The 13,348-nt window shown below is 43.9% G+C and overlaps 1 protein-coding gene across 1 annotated transcript in view; it reads right to left on the bottom strand.

Moving 5' to 3' along the window:
- The window catches only part of cacna1g (calcium channel, voltage-dependent, T type, alpha 1G subunit), a 146,942-nt gene that overhangs the window by 15,225 nt on the left and 118,369 nt on the right, over window positions 1-13,348 (bottom strand). Inside the window, exons 25-28 of the mRNA XM_056429253.1 lie at window positions 7,916-8,067; window positions 5,229-5,338; window positions 3,336-3,466; window positions 1,114-1,184 (exon numbers count right to left, since the gene is read on the bottom strand). Of these exons, the coding sequence (XP_056285228.1) occupies window positions 1,114-1,184; window positions 3,336-3,466; window positions 5,229-5,338; window positions 7,916-8,067 (464 nt within the window). The remainder of the gene's footprint in view (window positions 1-1,113; window positions 1,185-3,335; window positions 3,467-5,228; window positions 5,339-7,915; window positions 8,068-13,348) is intronic.

Genomic DNA, 13,348 nt, shown 5'->3' with positions numbered 1-13,348 from the left:
GACCCCAGGCTGTTTTTCACTGTGTCAAACATATAAGAAATATCAACTTTTTAATATATTTAAAGGGCTATTTAGGTAGTCAACAAATAAACATAAAGTACCTCACACTTAAACTTGGGAAACAATATTAATTCTAATAATTTTCTGGAGGTTTTAATTGCTGGGGTCAAATTGACCCCGAGGGTAAAATATGTCAGTAAATGTAAAGGTAACAGTTCTCAGACCATGAAAAGCCTTCGAAGAGCTTCGAGCTCTGAGACGCTCTCCCTTTGTCCCACGATGCTGTGCTGCGTTCAGGGAACATTAGACGAGCTACAGCCGTCGTTCAAGACAACGTGACGCTCCTCAAACGTGGCGCTGCGTCTTATTTGGTCGACCCTGCGATACGAGAGCCGTTTCATTATTTACAGGTCTTCAACTTGTAAGAAGCTTAAATAAAGGAAGAAGATGAATCTGAATAAATCTGTGTAATCACGCAGCTGATCCTGGACCAGCTCTGATGCACAGGTGGGTTGAGGTGATGAGAAGCGTGAGGATTCGTGGCTGCTCATCGAGCGAGTGTCAATGCTAATCAGGTGTGTGGCAACCTGCTCCCACTCCCACCACCTTCCTATTATGGGATGTATTAATCATGAACACTTCTGACACCAGCTCCAGGAGGAATTAGCCTGGAACGAGCGGCAGTGCAGAGGGAGTATTAAAAAAGTCAGAGAATGACAGAGTTATCTCTCTCTCTCTCTCTCTCGAAGTTGTTCTCATTTTTCAACTCCACCGCCCCAACACCCACCTACCGCCCTTCAAAACAAAGGGCCCGAAGCTACATTCATTCCCTGATCTCTCGGCGGGGGGGGGGGCGGTTGGTTATGCAAATAAGAATCTCTGGAGTCGGCGGAAAAAACAGCAACACAACGAAAAGTAGAAAAAAAAGCTCACGAGAAAAACGACGTGGCACGGAAAAAAAGTAAAAGAAAGATTCCGGGATGTAATTTGAGGGACAGCTTCTGTGGGACATGTGATGAAAAGTTCCATGGATACAAAAAACAAACATGGATGAGGAAGGAAAAGAGAATTCAGTGTCTCAGGTGGATGTTCTTTCGAGAGTTGATGGTGTACCTGAGGCAGGGCTTGCATAACGGTGTCCAGCAGAGCTCTCATCCCCACCGCCATCTTCAAGAGCTTCAACACTGTGGACACACACACACACACACACACACATAAAACAGTGTCTCACCAATATGAAGATGGTTCAGTCTTACATAACAGAACAGGGACTTGTGCCATCACGCCTTCTCTGAAATGGAAAGGACTCGACATCTTCCTTCCTCACAGGCTCATCCTGCTCCGTCAGTGGAGTCACACATGTGGGCTTTCAGCACCTTCGGGTCGAAGGGTACCGATGGAGGTACGACCAAGACTGACAGATAACGCGGAAAACAAGGGGTCGTGAGGTAGAGACGCTCGGAAGATTTAGGTTTTTTCTTCTTCCAGGAGTTTCCACCAGTTGCCTAGCAACCCCACAGTGATGACAAAACTCCAAGCCCAGACCGAGAAACACATTTGTATTCAACCCACCGTGTAAATGACACGGGATTGTCGACAGGCTAGCTGTTTCCCCCTGATTCCATCCGTTGTGCTAAAGCTAAGCTAACTGGCTGTCACGGCGTCGCTCTTGACGACTTGAGGAGCGGTAACGATCGTCTCCAAAGAGGCGGACGAGCATATTTCCTGTAAAAAATGACAAACTGTTCCTTTAATAGCCAATCAACGTTGGCGAGGAAATGTGGAAACGATACGGCCGGAAGACGCACGTTGGATGCCAGATAGAAAAGGAGGCGACTGCTGAACCCAGCCAAATCACTGCTCCCTACACACACACACACACACACACACACACACACACACACACAAGAGCATGTGTTTGTGCCCGGGCTTATGTGTGACAGTAATCGATAACGACTTCCCCCGCTACTTTTTTTCTTCTATTCCACGTCCATTAATCAGACCAAACCGGTGAGCTTCCCCACCCTTACGTCTTATCTCCTCCTTCCTGCCGGGTCTCCTCTTTGCATCCCGTTTCCTCCCCTCCGACATCCTTTGATCTTCAATTACCTGGTCGGTAATCAGCTGGAAGCACACAACGCTGCCCTCGTCTTCCTCTTTTTGCCTCCCGATCAACCCCCCACTCCGTCTCTTTAACTCAACCTTTCAGAATTCCTAAACACCTCCACCTGCCCCGCCATTTATTCTCCTTTCAGATACTCTGTACGCCCACTCCGTCTCTCTCATGCGTCTCCTCCTCCTTCACTTCATTCCAACTCGACGGGTCAGACGTCACGCCTCCTCCTCTCATTTCCCCCCCCCCCCCCCCCCATGACTTCTTTCATATTCTCAGAGTTTAATCCAATCACTGCCATGTGTCTGGACTCTCTCCCTCCCTTGGCTTTCTCTCCTCATCCCATTTTCTCCGTCTTTGTCTCTAACATTTTAACTCGGCGCTGCGTTGCCAGCTCGCTGTGTTCCTCGAGCCATCTGGTCGCCTCACACCGCCTGAACCCGCTGAGACGGCTGCTTCACCATCCAACAGTTACTGCACCGGGAACGAGAGAGAGGGTCTCTCTGGGGGGTCAGCTAGAGGTTGGGATGGATGGATGGATGGACAGATTGATGGATGGATGGACAGACGGATGGATGGATGGACGAATGAAGGGATGGATGGATAAATGGATAGGCGGATGGACGGATGGATGGACGGTCCGACGGATGGATGGACGGGTGGACGAATAGAGGGATGGACTAATGGATGGAATGATAGAGGGATGGACGGATGGAATGATAGATGGATGGACGGACGGATGGATGGAATGATAGATGGATGGACGGATGTAGAGATGGATGGGTCGATGGACGGATGGATGGATGGATAGATGGATGGATGGACGGGTGGATGGACGAATGGATGGATAGACTGATGGATGGACGGATGGATGGAATGATAGATGGATGGATGGATGGGTGGATGGACAGATGGATGGATGGGTGGATGGACAGATGGATGGATGGATGGACGGGTGGATGGGCAGATGGATGGATGGATGAAATAATAGATGGACGGATGGATGGACGGAATGATAGATGGATGGACGGATGGATGGACGGAATGATAGATGGATGGATGGATGGATGGGTGGATGGACGGATGGATGGATGGATGGAGAAATGGATAGACGGATGGATGGAATGATAGATGGATGGATGGAGAAATGGATAGACGGATGGATGGAATGATAGATGGATGGACGGATGGACGGACAGGGAGACATGTGGGGGTTCTATACCTCGTGCGATCCTCAGGACTCTCATGATGCGGATGATGGTGGGGTTGATGGGCAGCGCGTTGCCATCAATCTCCTCCAGAGTGATGCCCATGATGGACAGCAGCACGATGGCCAGATCCAGCTGGTTCCACCTACACACACACACACACACACAACCCGTCAGTCCCTAGCACTGACTTAGAGCACTTCTTTTCACTTGAAATCTATGACACTTGACACAGCGACTTCTGCTGAGTCAGCTCCTTTTCGTATCGCAGTGTGAACTCGGGTGGAAAGACCTGGACCAAGAGCCACGATCACACACACTACGCAACATCATTTTGACTTAAAAAATAAATAAGTTGCCTTATTATATTATATGAACTGTTATATGAACATGCACACATCAGACTTTTGAACCGTGGTGCAAACCAGGAGTTTGACTGAAGAATTCAGTGTAACTGAAAGAATCCGAGCTGCGGTGCTTCTGGGAAAGAGCGAACGATCTTTCAAGCCTACAGGGGCGAGTGCTTAACACACACAGCTTGCTTATCACATAAACTTCAGATTTAGAGACACTTTTCTGGATGCATGGGAGTGTGCAGAATGTGTTAGTGTTATTAGGCCGATTAAAAAAGCAGCTACGGTATCATTTAAATGTGAGTGTATCATGAGAATAGATGAGGAGTCAGCGGGCTGCGCTCTTTCCCAGATACGGAAACGGGACTTCAAAGTGTTCACAATCCAGAGTCTCAGCCCCTGTGCAATTAATGTTTTCCGGAACAAATGTCTGGATGACAAAATGTGAGAGTAAAATGTCTGTGAGGATGGCGGTGGGTGGTCGTACTAATCCGGTTTATCAATGCCCATTGTTCCTTCACCATGGATCCCTTCCAGAGCTTTCCCTTAACATCCTTAATCAGACACTGAAAGATAAGAGAACATCTACTCAAAATACCAATGAGATTTATTAAATTAGTCCCCAGGTCTTGGGTGAATGTTGCGTTTGTGTGTACCTGTGTGTGTGTATTTATGAATATAGTGGTAATATCAAACTGGATGAAAAGAGGATTAATGGATCAACTCTGGCAGAGAGAGTGGACATCATGGAGCCCCTGGTGGTCAGCGCTGTTCCAAAAACATGACGCCTCCACTGAGGTGTGTGTGTGTGTGTGTGTGCATCGAAGTGTGTTAGCATACATTTGTGCTGTTGTGCGATTGTGTGTTATTGTGTGGTTTTCAGCGGGAAGCCAGTGATTTTAAAGCTATGACATCATCTAAGGCGGCGTGTTTTATGGGTGTTTAACGAGGCCGTTTGTATTCATACAGGCCTCGCTGAGAAGCCATCCGCTGGAGCCCGTTAAGAAACACGCTCATTTGAGCTCTCTGAATGTTGCCTCAGATTTTCCACATGACTCAGAGGTTAAAGAGCCGTACCTTTAACCACCGCTCCGTTACAATATCAGGTCCGCCAACGCGTCAAAACGAGGAGTTAAATGTTCTTTTCGGGATTTCTGTCGGATCTTTGTCGGAGATGTTTGACGAAGGCGTCATTTAAAGGGCCAGTGTGCATGACGAAGGGGCGTCTACTGGTGTGGTTGCAGATTGTATCCAACTGAAAGTCTCAACTCTCCTTTTCCAAGCGGGTTTTTAGTACCTAAGTCGACAATACCCACGTTGGCCTTCAGGTAATGTATAGAAGGCTCAAAGAAATGGTTCGTCCATTGGAAAACATGGCGGCACAAGATGGCGGACACTGAGAAGAGGACCTGCCATGAGGAGATACGAGTGGCTGGTTCTGGCGTCACAAAAACCCAACGATTCTTCATTTCAGTTCATTATTCACGTATGAAAACATATTATATTATTATTATTGTCTATTTCTGTCAATAAATCCCCGAATTGAATACTGACTTATCCTTGAAGAAGCGTCGGAAGCCGAAGGCCACCAACTTCAGGATGGACTCCAGGACGAAGATGACGGTGAAGATGTAGTTACAGATCGTCAACGCCTTTTTCAACTCCTGAGGATGTCAGGCAGAGAAATGTTGAAGATTAATAAACTACTCACGTATCCATGGTGAGAGGTCAGCAGAGCTAGCATTACGTGTTCTGGTATCTTGGCAGGGTGAGCTGTGGATTTCATTTTCTCTCATTATATGACATAAATTTAAGGATCTCCCCCTTTTTTTAAATAAATGAAATTCATTTTGTTTGATCTCACCCTTTTGTTTTCAAATGCCAACCAGTTAAACTAATTAACTTGCTACGGTGGATATCTTTGCTATCTAACTATATGCATTCAGTTTTCAAACTCTGACCTCTTTTCCAAAATGAGCTATTCTCGTAAAAGATCCCTCACGTGGTCCGGCCCCTCCCTCATCATCCAGGAAAAGGCCACTAGAATATAATATAAGCCATTTTAGCCTGTGGGAGAAGTCACAGTGCCCATCTGCATGTAAAAACTGACCTTCAGTGGCGAGACAGGGAGAGAACTGGTGGTCAAGAGGGATTTCAGTGAATCCTTACTGGTGGCAACTCATCAACTCACAGCTAGTTCCAGTCTGTGATACAGCCAAACAATATTGTATCAACTGTATAACCATTTGCTACAAATAGTGAAAATCCTTAACACCCTTGACTTAAATACCTACTTTACCCAAGACTTATGGAGCTTGCTCTATTCAAGAGCAGGTTTTTATTGTTCAATCATAGGAAAACATCACACAAATCAGTGAGTCCTGCTCTTAAAAGAAAAGAACACGCTCTTGAATAAAGACAGAAAACCAGCCAGAAACCTTCTATTGTACCCAGATACTTTATATTCTACCCAAGACCTTCTATTGTACCTTCAAACTATCCATTCTGCTTTAAAACACACATCTTGCAGCCAAAGATTTCACCCAATAACCTTCTATTGTATTTTAAGACTAACTATTCTATCCAATAACCTTCTATTGTACCTCAACACTATATATTCTACCTATTAGCCTTATATTGTACCAATATACTTTATATTATACCCAACTACCTTCTATTGTAGCTAAAGACTTTCTATTCTACCCAATAGCCTTCTATTGTACTTCAACACGATAGATTATACCCAATAACCTTCTATTGTACTTCAACACTATAGATTATACCCAATAATATTCTATTGAACCTCAGTATTACCTATTCTACCCAATAATCTTATATTGTACCAATATACTTACTATTCTACCCAATAACCTTCTATTGTACCATAACACTATTTATTATAGCCAACAGCCATCTATTGTAGCTAAAGACTTTCTATTCTACCTAATATACTTTCTATTCAACCCAATAATCTTCTATTGTACCTCAACACTCTAGATTATACCCAATAATCTTCTATTGTACCTCAACACTATAGATTATATTCAATAACCTTCTATTGTACTGTAAAACTATATATTCTACACAATAACCTTCTATTGTACCTAAGGAACTGTTTTTTTCCGCCCTCACAATCTTCTATTGTACCAATATACTTTCTATTGTACCTAAAGACGTTCTATTCTACCTAATAACCGTTTGTTCCATGAACAACTTGTACTCAACGTTCCCTTCATCCCAAGGATAATCCCACTGTTCTATACTTCCTATGTCTTTACCAACATGTATTCTCCTCTAATGTTCTTCTGGTAACACCTCTCTTTTACACTGCACCACTTGGCCTCTTGTGGCATCTCTCCATCCACCTCCTTCAGCCATCTTTTGTTCTACCTCCACCTCAGGGTTCTGATCACTTCTGAGCAGGTGGCCAACAATATGTTAAAACCATAGAAATATTTCTTTTTTGAAAGGACAAAAGACAAATTCCAGCTGGAACAGCTGCCTGGAGGCGATTAACATATGAGCTATACATCCTAAATATGCATAGCCTTGGTGTGGATACTTAGGACACATATGATTTGTATTACCTTTTGGGTGTGGCATAGTTTGTCTTCCTCTCTTTTATTGGCTGTGTAATAATCTCATATTTATTATTTTGACTTCTCTTTTATAGTTCACAAGGCTTTTCCAATTCTTAACATATTTTTATTTCATTTTCTGTTGACCTAATCCCTTTCTCGCCCTTGTTTAAAGAACAAGTTTAAAACGTTTTGACATGCTATCTTTCTTTGTATAATTGGCATGTTTATCATCAGTGGCACAGCTAGCATTAATTACACAATCTGAAGTACCGTGAAGCCATAAACCTGGAGTTTAAACTGTTTTGAAACAAATATTCCAATATGTCATTTTAAAATCCAAAGCAGATACTGGTATTTTCTGATTCTGTGGCAATAAGTTTATGCACCCTCCCCCCAAAAAGCAAAACAATGTGTCAGAATTTGATAATTTCACCTGAATTGTATTTGTGGAGTGGTGTAAATGGCTTTGAAACATTTGGAATTCAACAATGAAACCTTGTAACACAGAATAAAATGAATTTACTGACAAACCTCATCCTATACCAAACTTAAATGTCACTAAGACCAACATGTGGTTGCCATGAGTGACCGATAAGACAAACTCCAGGACACATTTGAAATTATTATTGAGTTAAAGCAAAGAGCCCCTCTCTACCCCACCTTGGGCTGCTGGTAGTGCTCCATGGACATGGTGATGACGTTGATCCCGATGATGATGGTGATGAACAGGTCCAGGTAGTGGCTGGTGCACATCTTGTGGATGAGCAGGCGAGTGGGGGAGTAATCTGAGTAGTAGGGCTTACTCTGAGCTTCTGTTGGAAGTGGGAAGTAGTGGGGGGAGGGGAGAGGGGAGGAGGTGGAGGATGGGGAGGTAGCGTCCATACAGTGAGATAGGAGGTAATAGACTTGGGACACTGTACAGTAGACCTTGTGTGCAAGAGGACCGGAGCCTCCGAAGCTGCTTTACTATAAAACAAAAGAAGTGGTTAGTGGAAGACAACAACCTCCTTCTCACTCAAGTCGCTCGAGGTGGTTGACTCGCAGTAAGAAGAAGATATATTTAAAGAGAGTTGTGAAACATGAAGGAAGGGGGGAGGGCGGGTCAGACAACGGACAGAGAGAGAGAGAGAGAGAGTCCAAAGCCCTCTCAGGACCTCTCTGATCTGCTCTCAGGGCCAATCAAATCAAATCTCCCTCCACTGATCAACAATTGTTGAAATTGACTCCCTTAAATGAGTGTGATGGGAGAACGTGTGTGTGTGTGTGTGTGTGTGTGTGTGCATGAAATACTTTGTGGAGGAGGCTGCTGTCTAGACTTTCCTGTCTAGAGATTTCTCATTTTTCTTCCCTCCGTCTCTCTGAGCGTCATGTCCCCCCCCCCCTCCCCCCCCACACTTACTTCTTTCACTTCCATCCTCTCAGGAGGAGAACATAACGGGAGAAAAGTCCCCCCCCCCACCCTCCATCCATCACTTTGTTCCTCACCTCTCTCCTCCACCCAGAGAGGCTGGATGGATGGGCTGAGCTGGAGGATGAGGATGAGGAAGAGAGAGGAAGCTCGCACCATCTATCACCTTATTAGCGAAGGAGAGGCTCTAGGTCGCACACACGCACACACACACACACACAAACTCAGAACGCGAGTGTCCTTTGGGTGCTGTGAGCTCTGCCTCTCTGCCCAATTAGCCCAGGTGTGCTCCTGCGGTCGGGAGCTGTGCTCGGCTGGAACGATTCCCACGAGTGTGAGTGTGAGTGTGAGTGTGTGTGTGTGTGTGTGTGTGTGTGTGCCGAGTGGTTTCCCTATTGTATCTGTGAACCAGGCAGGAGAGCTGAGTAAGCAGTCTCCATTGACAGATCCATTCCTGGTGTTGAATTCATTTCTGCGTCTTTTGGGATTGGACGTGTTCTCTTGAGAGAAGCTCCATCTGGGACACGGTCACCATCGGTGGAGAGCACGGAGGACGATCACACCGTGTACACATTGTAAAGCCCTCAGAGGCAAATTTGTAATTCGTGACATCGGGCTATAGCAAATGAACTGAATTGAATTGAATCGTCCTGGAGTGTGTGGAGTTGCAGTCGGCGTGTGTGTGTGTCGTATTTCCAAAGTGTGAAACCGGAGTTTTTCTCAATAATTACTGAAAATGTATCGCACAGGGGCCTATATATATTTATAAAATATATATACACTACCGTTCAAAAGTTTGGGATCACTTAGAAATGTCCTTATTTTTCAGAGAAAAGCATTGTTTTTTTCAATGAAGATAACATTAAATCAATCAGAAATACACTCTATACATTGTTAATGTGGTAAATGACTATTCTAGGTGGAAACGTCTGGTTTCTAATGAAATATCTCCATAGGTGTATAGAGGCCCATTTCCAGCAACTATCACTCCAGTGTTCTAATGGTACATTGTGTTTGCTAATCGCCTTAGAAGACTAATGGATGATTAGAAAACCCTTGAAAACCCTTGTGCAATTATGTTAGCACAGCTGAAAACTGTTTTGCTGATGAGAGAAGCTATAAAACTGGCCTTCCTTTGAGCTAGTTGATTATCTGGAGCATCACATTTGTGGGTTCGATAAGACTCTCAAAATGGCCAGAAAAAGAACTTTCATGTGAAATTCGCCAGTCTATTCTTGTTCTTAGAAATGAAGGCTATTCCATGCAGAAATTGCAAAGAAACTGAAAATTTCCTACAGCGGTGTGTACTACTCCTTCAGAGAACAGCACAAACGGGCTCTAACCAGAGCAGAAAGAGAAGTGGGAGGCCCCGTGCACAACTCAGCAAGAAGACAAGTACATTAGAGTCTCTAGTTTGAGAAATAGACGCCTCACAGGTCCTCAACTGGCAGCTCCTTTAAATGGTACCCAAAACGCCAGTGTCAACGTCGACAGTGAAGAGGCGACTCGGGATGCTGGCCTTCTAGGCAGAGTGGCAAAGAAAAGCCATATCTGAGACTGGCCAAGACAAAGAAGAGATGGATATGTGCAAAAGAACACAGGCATGGAACAGAGGAAGATTGGAAGAAGGTGTTATGGACAGATGAATCCAAGTTTGAGGTGTTTGGATCACACAGAAGAACATTTGTGAGATGCAGAACAGGTGAAAAGATGCTGGAAGAGTGCCTGACACCATCTGTCAAGCATGGTGGAGGTAATGTGATGGTCTGGGGCTGCTTTGGTGCTGGTAAGGTGGGAGATTTGTACCAGGTAAAAGGGATTTTAAATAAGGAAGGCTATCACTCCATTTTGCAACGCCATGCCATACCCTGTGGGCAGCGCTTGATTGGAGCCAATTTCCTCCTCCAACAGGACAATGACCCAAAGCACACCTCCACATTGTGCAATAACTATTTAGGGAAGAAGCAGGCAGCTGGTATGCTGTCTGTAATGGAGTGGCCAGCACAGTCACCAGATCTCAACCCCATTGAGCTGTTGTGGGAGCAGCTTGACCGTATGGTCCGCAAGAAGTGCCCATCAAGCCAATCCAACTTGTGGCAGGTGCTTCAGGAAGCGTGAGGTGACATTTCAACAGATTACCTCAACAAATTAACAGCTAGAATGCCAAAGGTCTGCAATGCTGTAATTGCTGCAAAAGGAGCATTCTTTGACGAAAGCAAAGTTTGAAGAAAAAAATTAATACTTCAAATACAAATCATTATTTCTAACCTTGTCAATGTCTTGACTATATTTTCTATACATTTTGCAACTCATTTGATAAATAAAAGTGTGAGTTTTCATGGAAAACATGAAATTGTCTGGGTGATCCCAAACTTTTGAACGGTAGTGTATATATTCAAATATTTATATATACACTACCATTCAAAAGTTCGGGGTCACTTAGAAATGTCTTTATTTTTCAAAGAAAAGCACTGTTTTTTCAATAAAGATAACATTAAATTAATCAAAAATACACACTATACATTGTTAATGTGGTAAATTAATATTCAAGGTGGAAGTGTCTGGTTTCTAATGAAATATCTCCATAGGTGTATAGAGGCCCATTTCCATCAACTATCACTCCAGTGTTCTAATGGTACATTGTGTTTGCTAATCACCTTTGAAGACTAATGTCTGATAAGAAAACCCTTGTGCAATTATGTTAGCACAGCTGAAAACAGTTATGCTGGTGATATAAGCTATACAACTGGCCTTCCTTTGAGCTTGAAGTTTGTAGAACAAAATGAATGCTTCAAATATTATTTCTAACCTTGTCAATGTCTTGACTACATTTTATATTCATTTGATAAATAAAAGTGTGATTTTTCATGGAAGACACGAAATTGTCTGGGTGACCCCAAACTTTTGAACGGTAGTGTATATATATATATTTATAATATCCTGAATTAATTAATCACGGGCACAGAAGACTTGATTTCGTCATCGCAAGCAGCAAATCAAACCTGGGTGGAACCCAGAAAACTGGGCGGGGCTTCATTAGAGTTTCCTATCCCATTACAGGTGAACAATAAGAATAGAGACCCCTGACTGAATCGAGCCCCATTTTAATGAATTAATATGCATGTGTGCTCAGGACCGTCTATGCTTGAAAGATCATTTTTTAAGTGGGAATATGACGCGGCCTCTGGTGTTGCTTTTAAAAAAAGGACACACTGATACCGGATGAGGCGCTTTGCTTTGTTGTGGCTCTGCAGCAACACTTCCTCAACCTGTCGGACGTTTTTATTAACGAGGCGATACGTTTTCCGGGTAGACGATGATGAAGCGCCGAGGGAGAGTCTGGCTTGTCTTTGAATCGGGGCACTTAGGTGTTTTTCCCTCGTTTGAACGCAACAACTTGGTTCCTTCACCGGGAGTTCCTCCTCACGGGATGCTCCATCATCTTCGGAACATTATTTTACTCTGTTCTACTTACTGTCTGCAGGTGCATCGGCGAGACACACTCACACACAACAGCCTCTTTTTCTTTCACCTCCTCTCCCCATTCATCCAAATGTGTTTTAAAAAAAACTTAAGTAAGTAAGTAGGGCGGATTGGTTTCACACTTAATATTATGGATGGGGCGAAGAGGGTGAGACGTTACGGGAGGAGGAAAGAAAGAAAGAGAGAGATAGAAACCTTTTGGCTGAAGCTCAACTCGTCTCTAGAGGAGAAAGGAACCAAAGTGAAAGGTGAAAGTTTAAGGAAGCCAAATCGCACGAGCCGCTCTTATTGAGGAAAGGAGTCGCCGCCGCCTCCTACTTTAAATCACGCTCCCCTGGCATCTACATTTTTTTCCCGAGAAAGGATAGCAACATACGGGAAAGATATCGAGCGGAATGAAGGAAACCATTTAGCCCCCCCCCCCCCATCCCAGCGATCCTCTCCTTCGCTGATGCGGCAGTGTTTTGTGTGCGTAGCCTGCCCTCTGCTCCTCCATCCTCATATTTCACTTTGAAAACAGACGAGCCAGGACAGTCGTCTCCTGGGGGGGGGGGGGGGGGGGGGCTTAGATCTCGTTATGTTCAATAACTGCGAAATTTCTAGGATCTGCAATAGGAAGCTTTTTTTGTGTGTTCGTGACAACAAAAAAAACGTATTCTTGGATGAACCCGCAAAAAACAGGCTGTGCTGTTCATGCTGGGTCCCGGTCAATCAGATTTCATCTACATTTTTTGGTAATCAATGTCCACTGGATCCCGCTGCCATTCTGACTGCTGTTGACGTGACTTTGAATATTATGAAATTTCGATTCACACGTGGCTCAGAAACACGACTGTAGTCCCGCCGCTGCAACGCGATGCCGATAAATCTATCATAAAGTCACCGACATAAAAAATTAACGATGACGGGAGGCGACCCATGGTTTTTGTTAAATGCAACCCGGGCCGCCCAACATCACTTTAAAAAAAATTAATAATGATTATGTTCACAATAAAAGGCCGTCTCCCTGCACATACTGAAGCTATGGAACAGAAATAGAGTATTTTAATTTAATTCAATTTTGTAGCATTATGTATTTTTTTTAATGTCACAAAACAGTAAAATAGTTATTATGTCCTCCAATAGCACTGTAGTGTTGACATTTTGAATTTCAAAGTATTTCAATGAGTGCCCTATAAAGCGTTAATATTATTATTTGTATT

The sequence above is a fragment of the Pseudoliparis swirei genome, chromosome 13 (genome assembly GCF_029220125.1).
Source record: "Pseudoliparis swirei isolate HS2019 ecotype Mariana Trench chromosome 13, NWPU_hadal_v1, whole genome shotgun sequence".
Taxonomy (NCBI): Eukaryota; Metazoa; Chordata; class Actinopteri; order Perciformes; family Liparidae; genus Pseudoliparis; species Pseudoliparis swirei.
The sequence above is the reverse complement of the archived record's forward strand: the minus strand, read 5'-3'. Positions and strand labels throughout refer to the sequence as shown.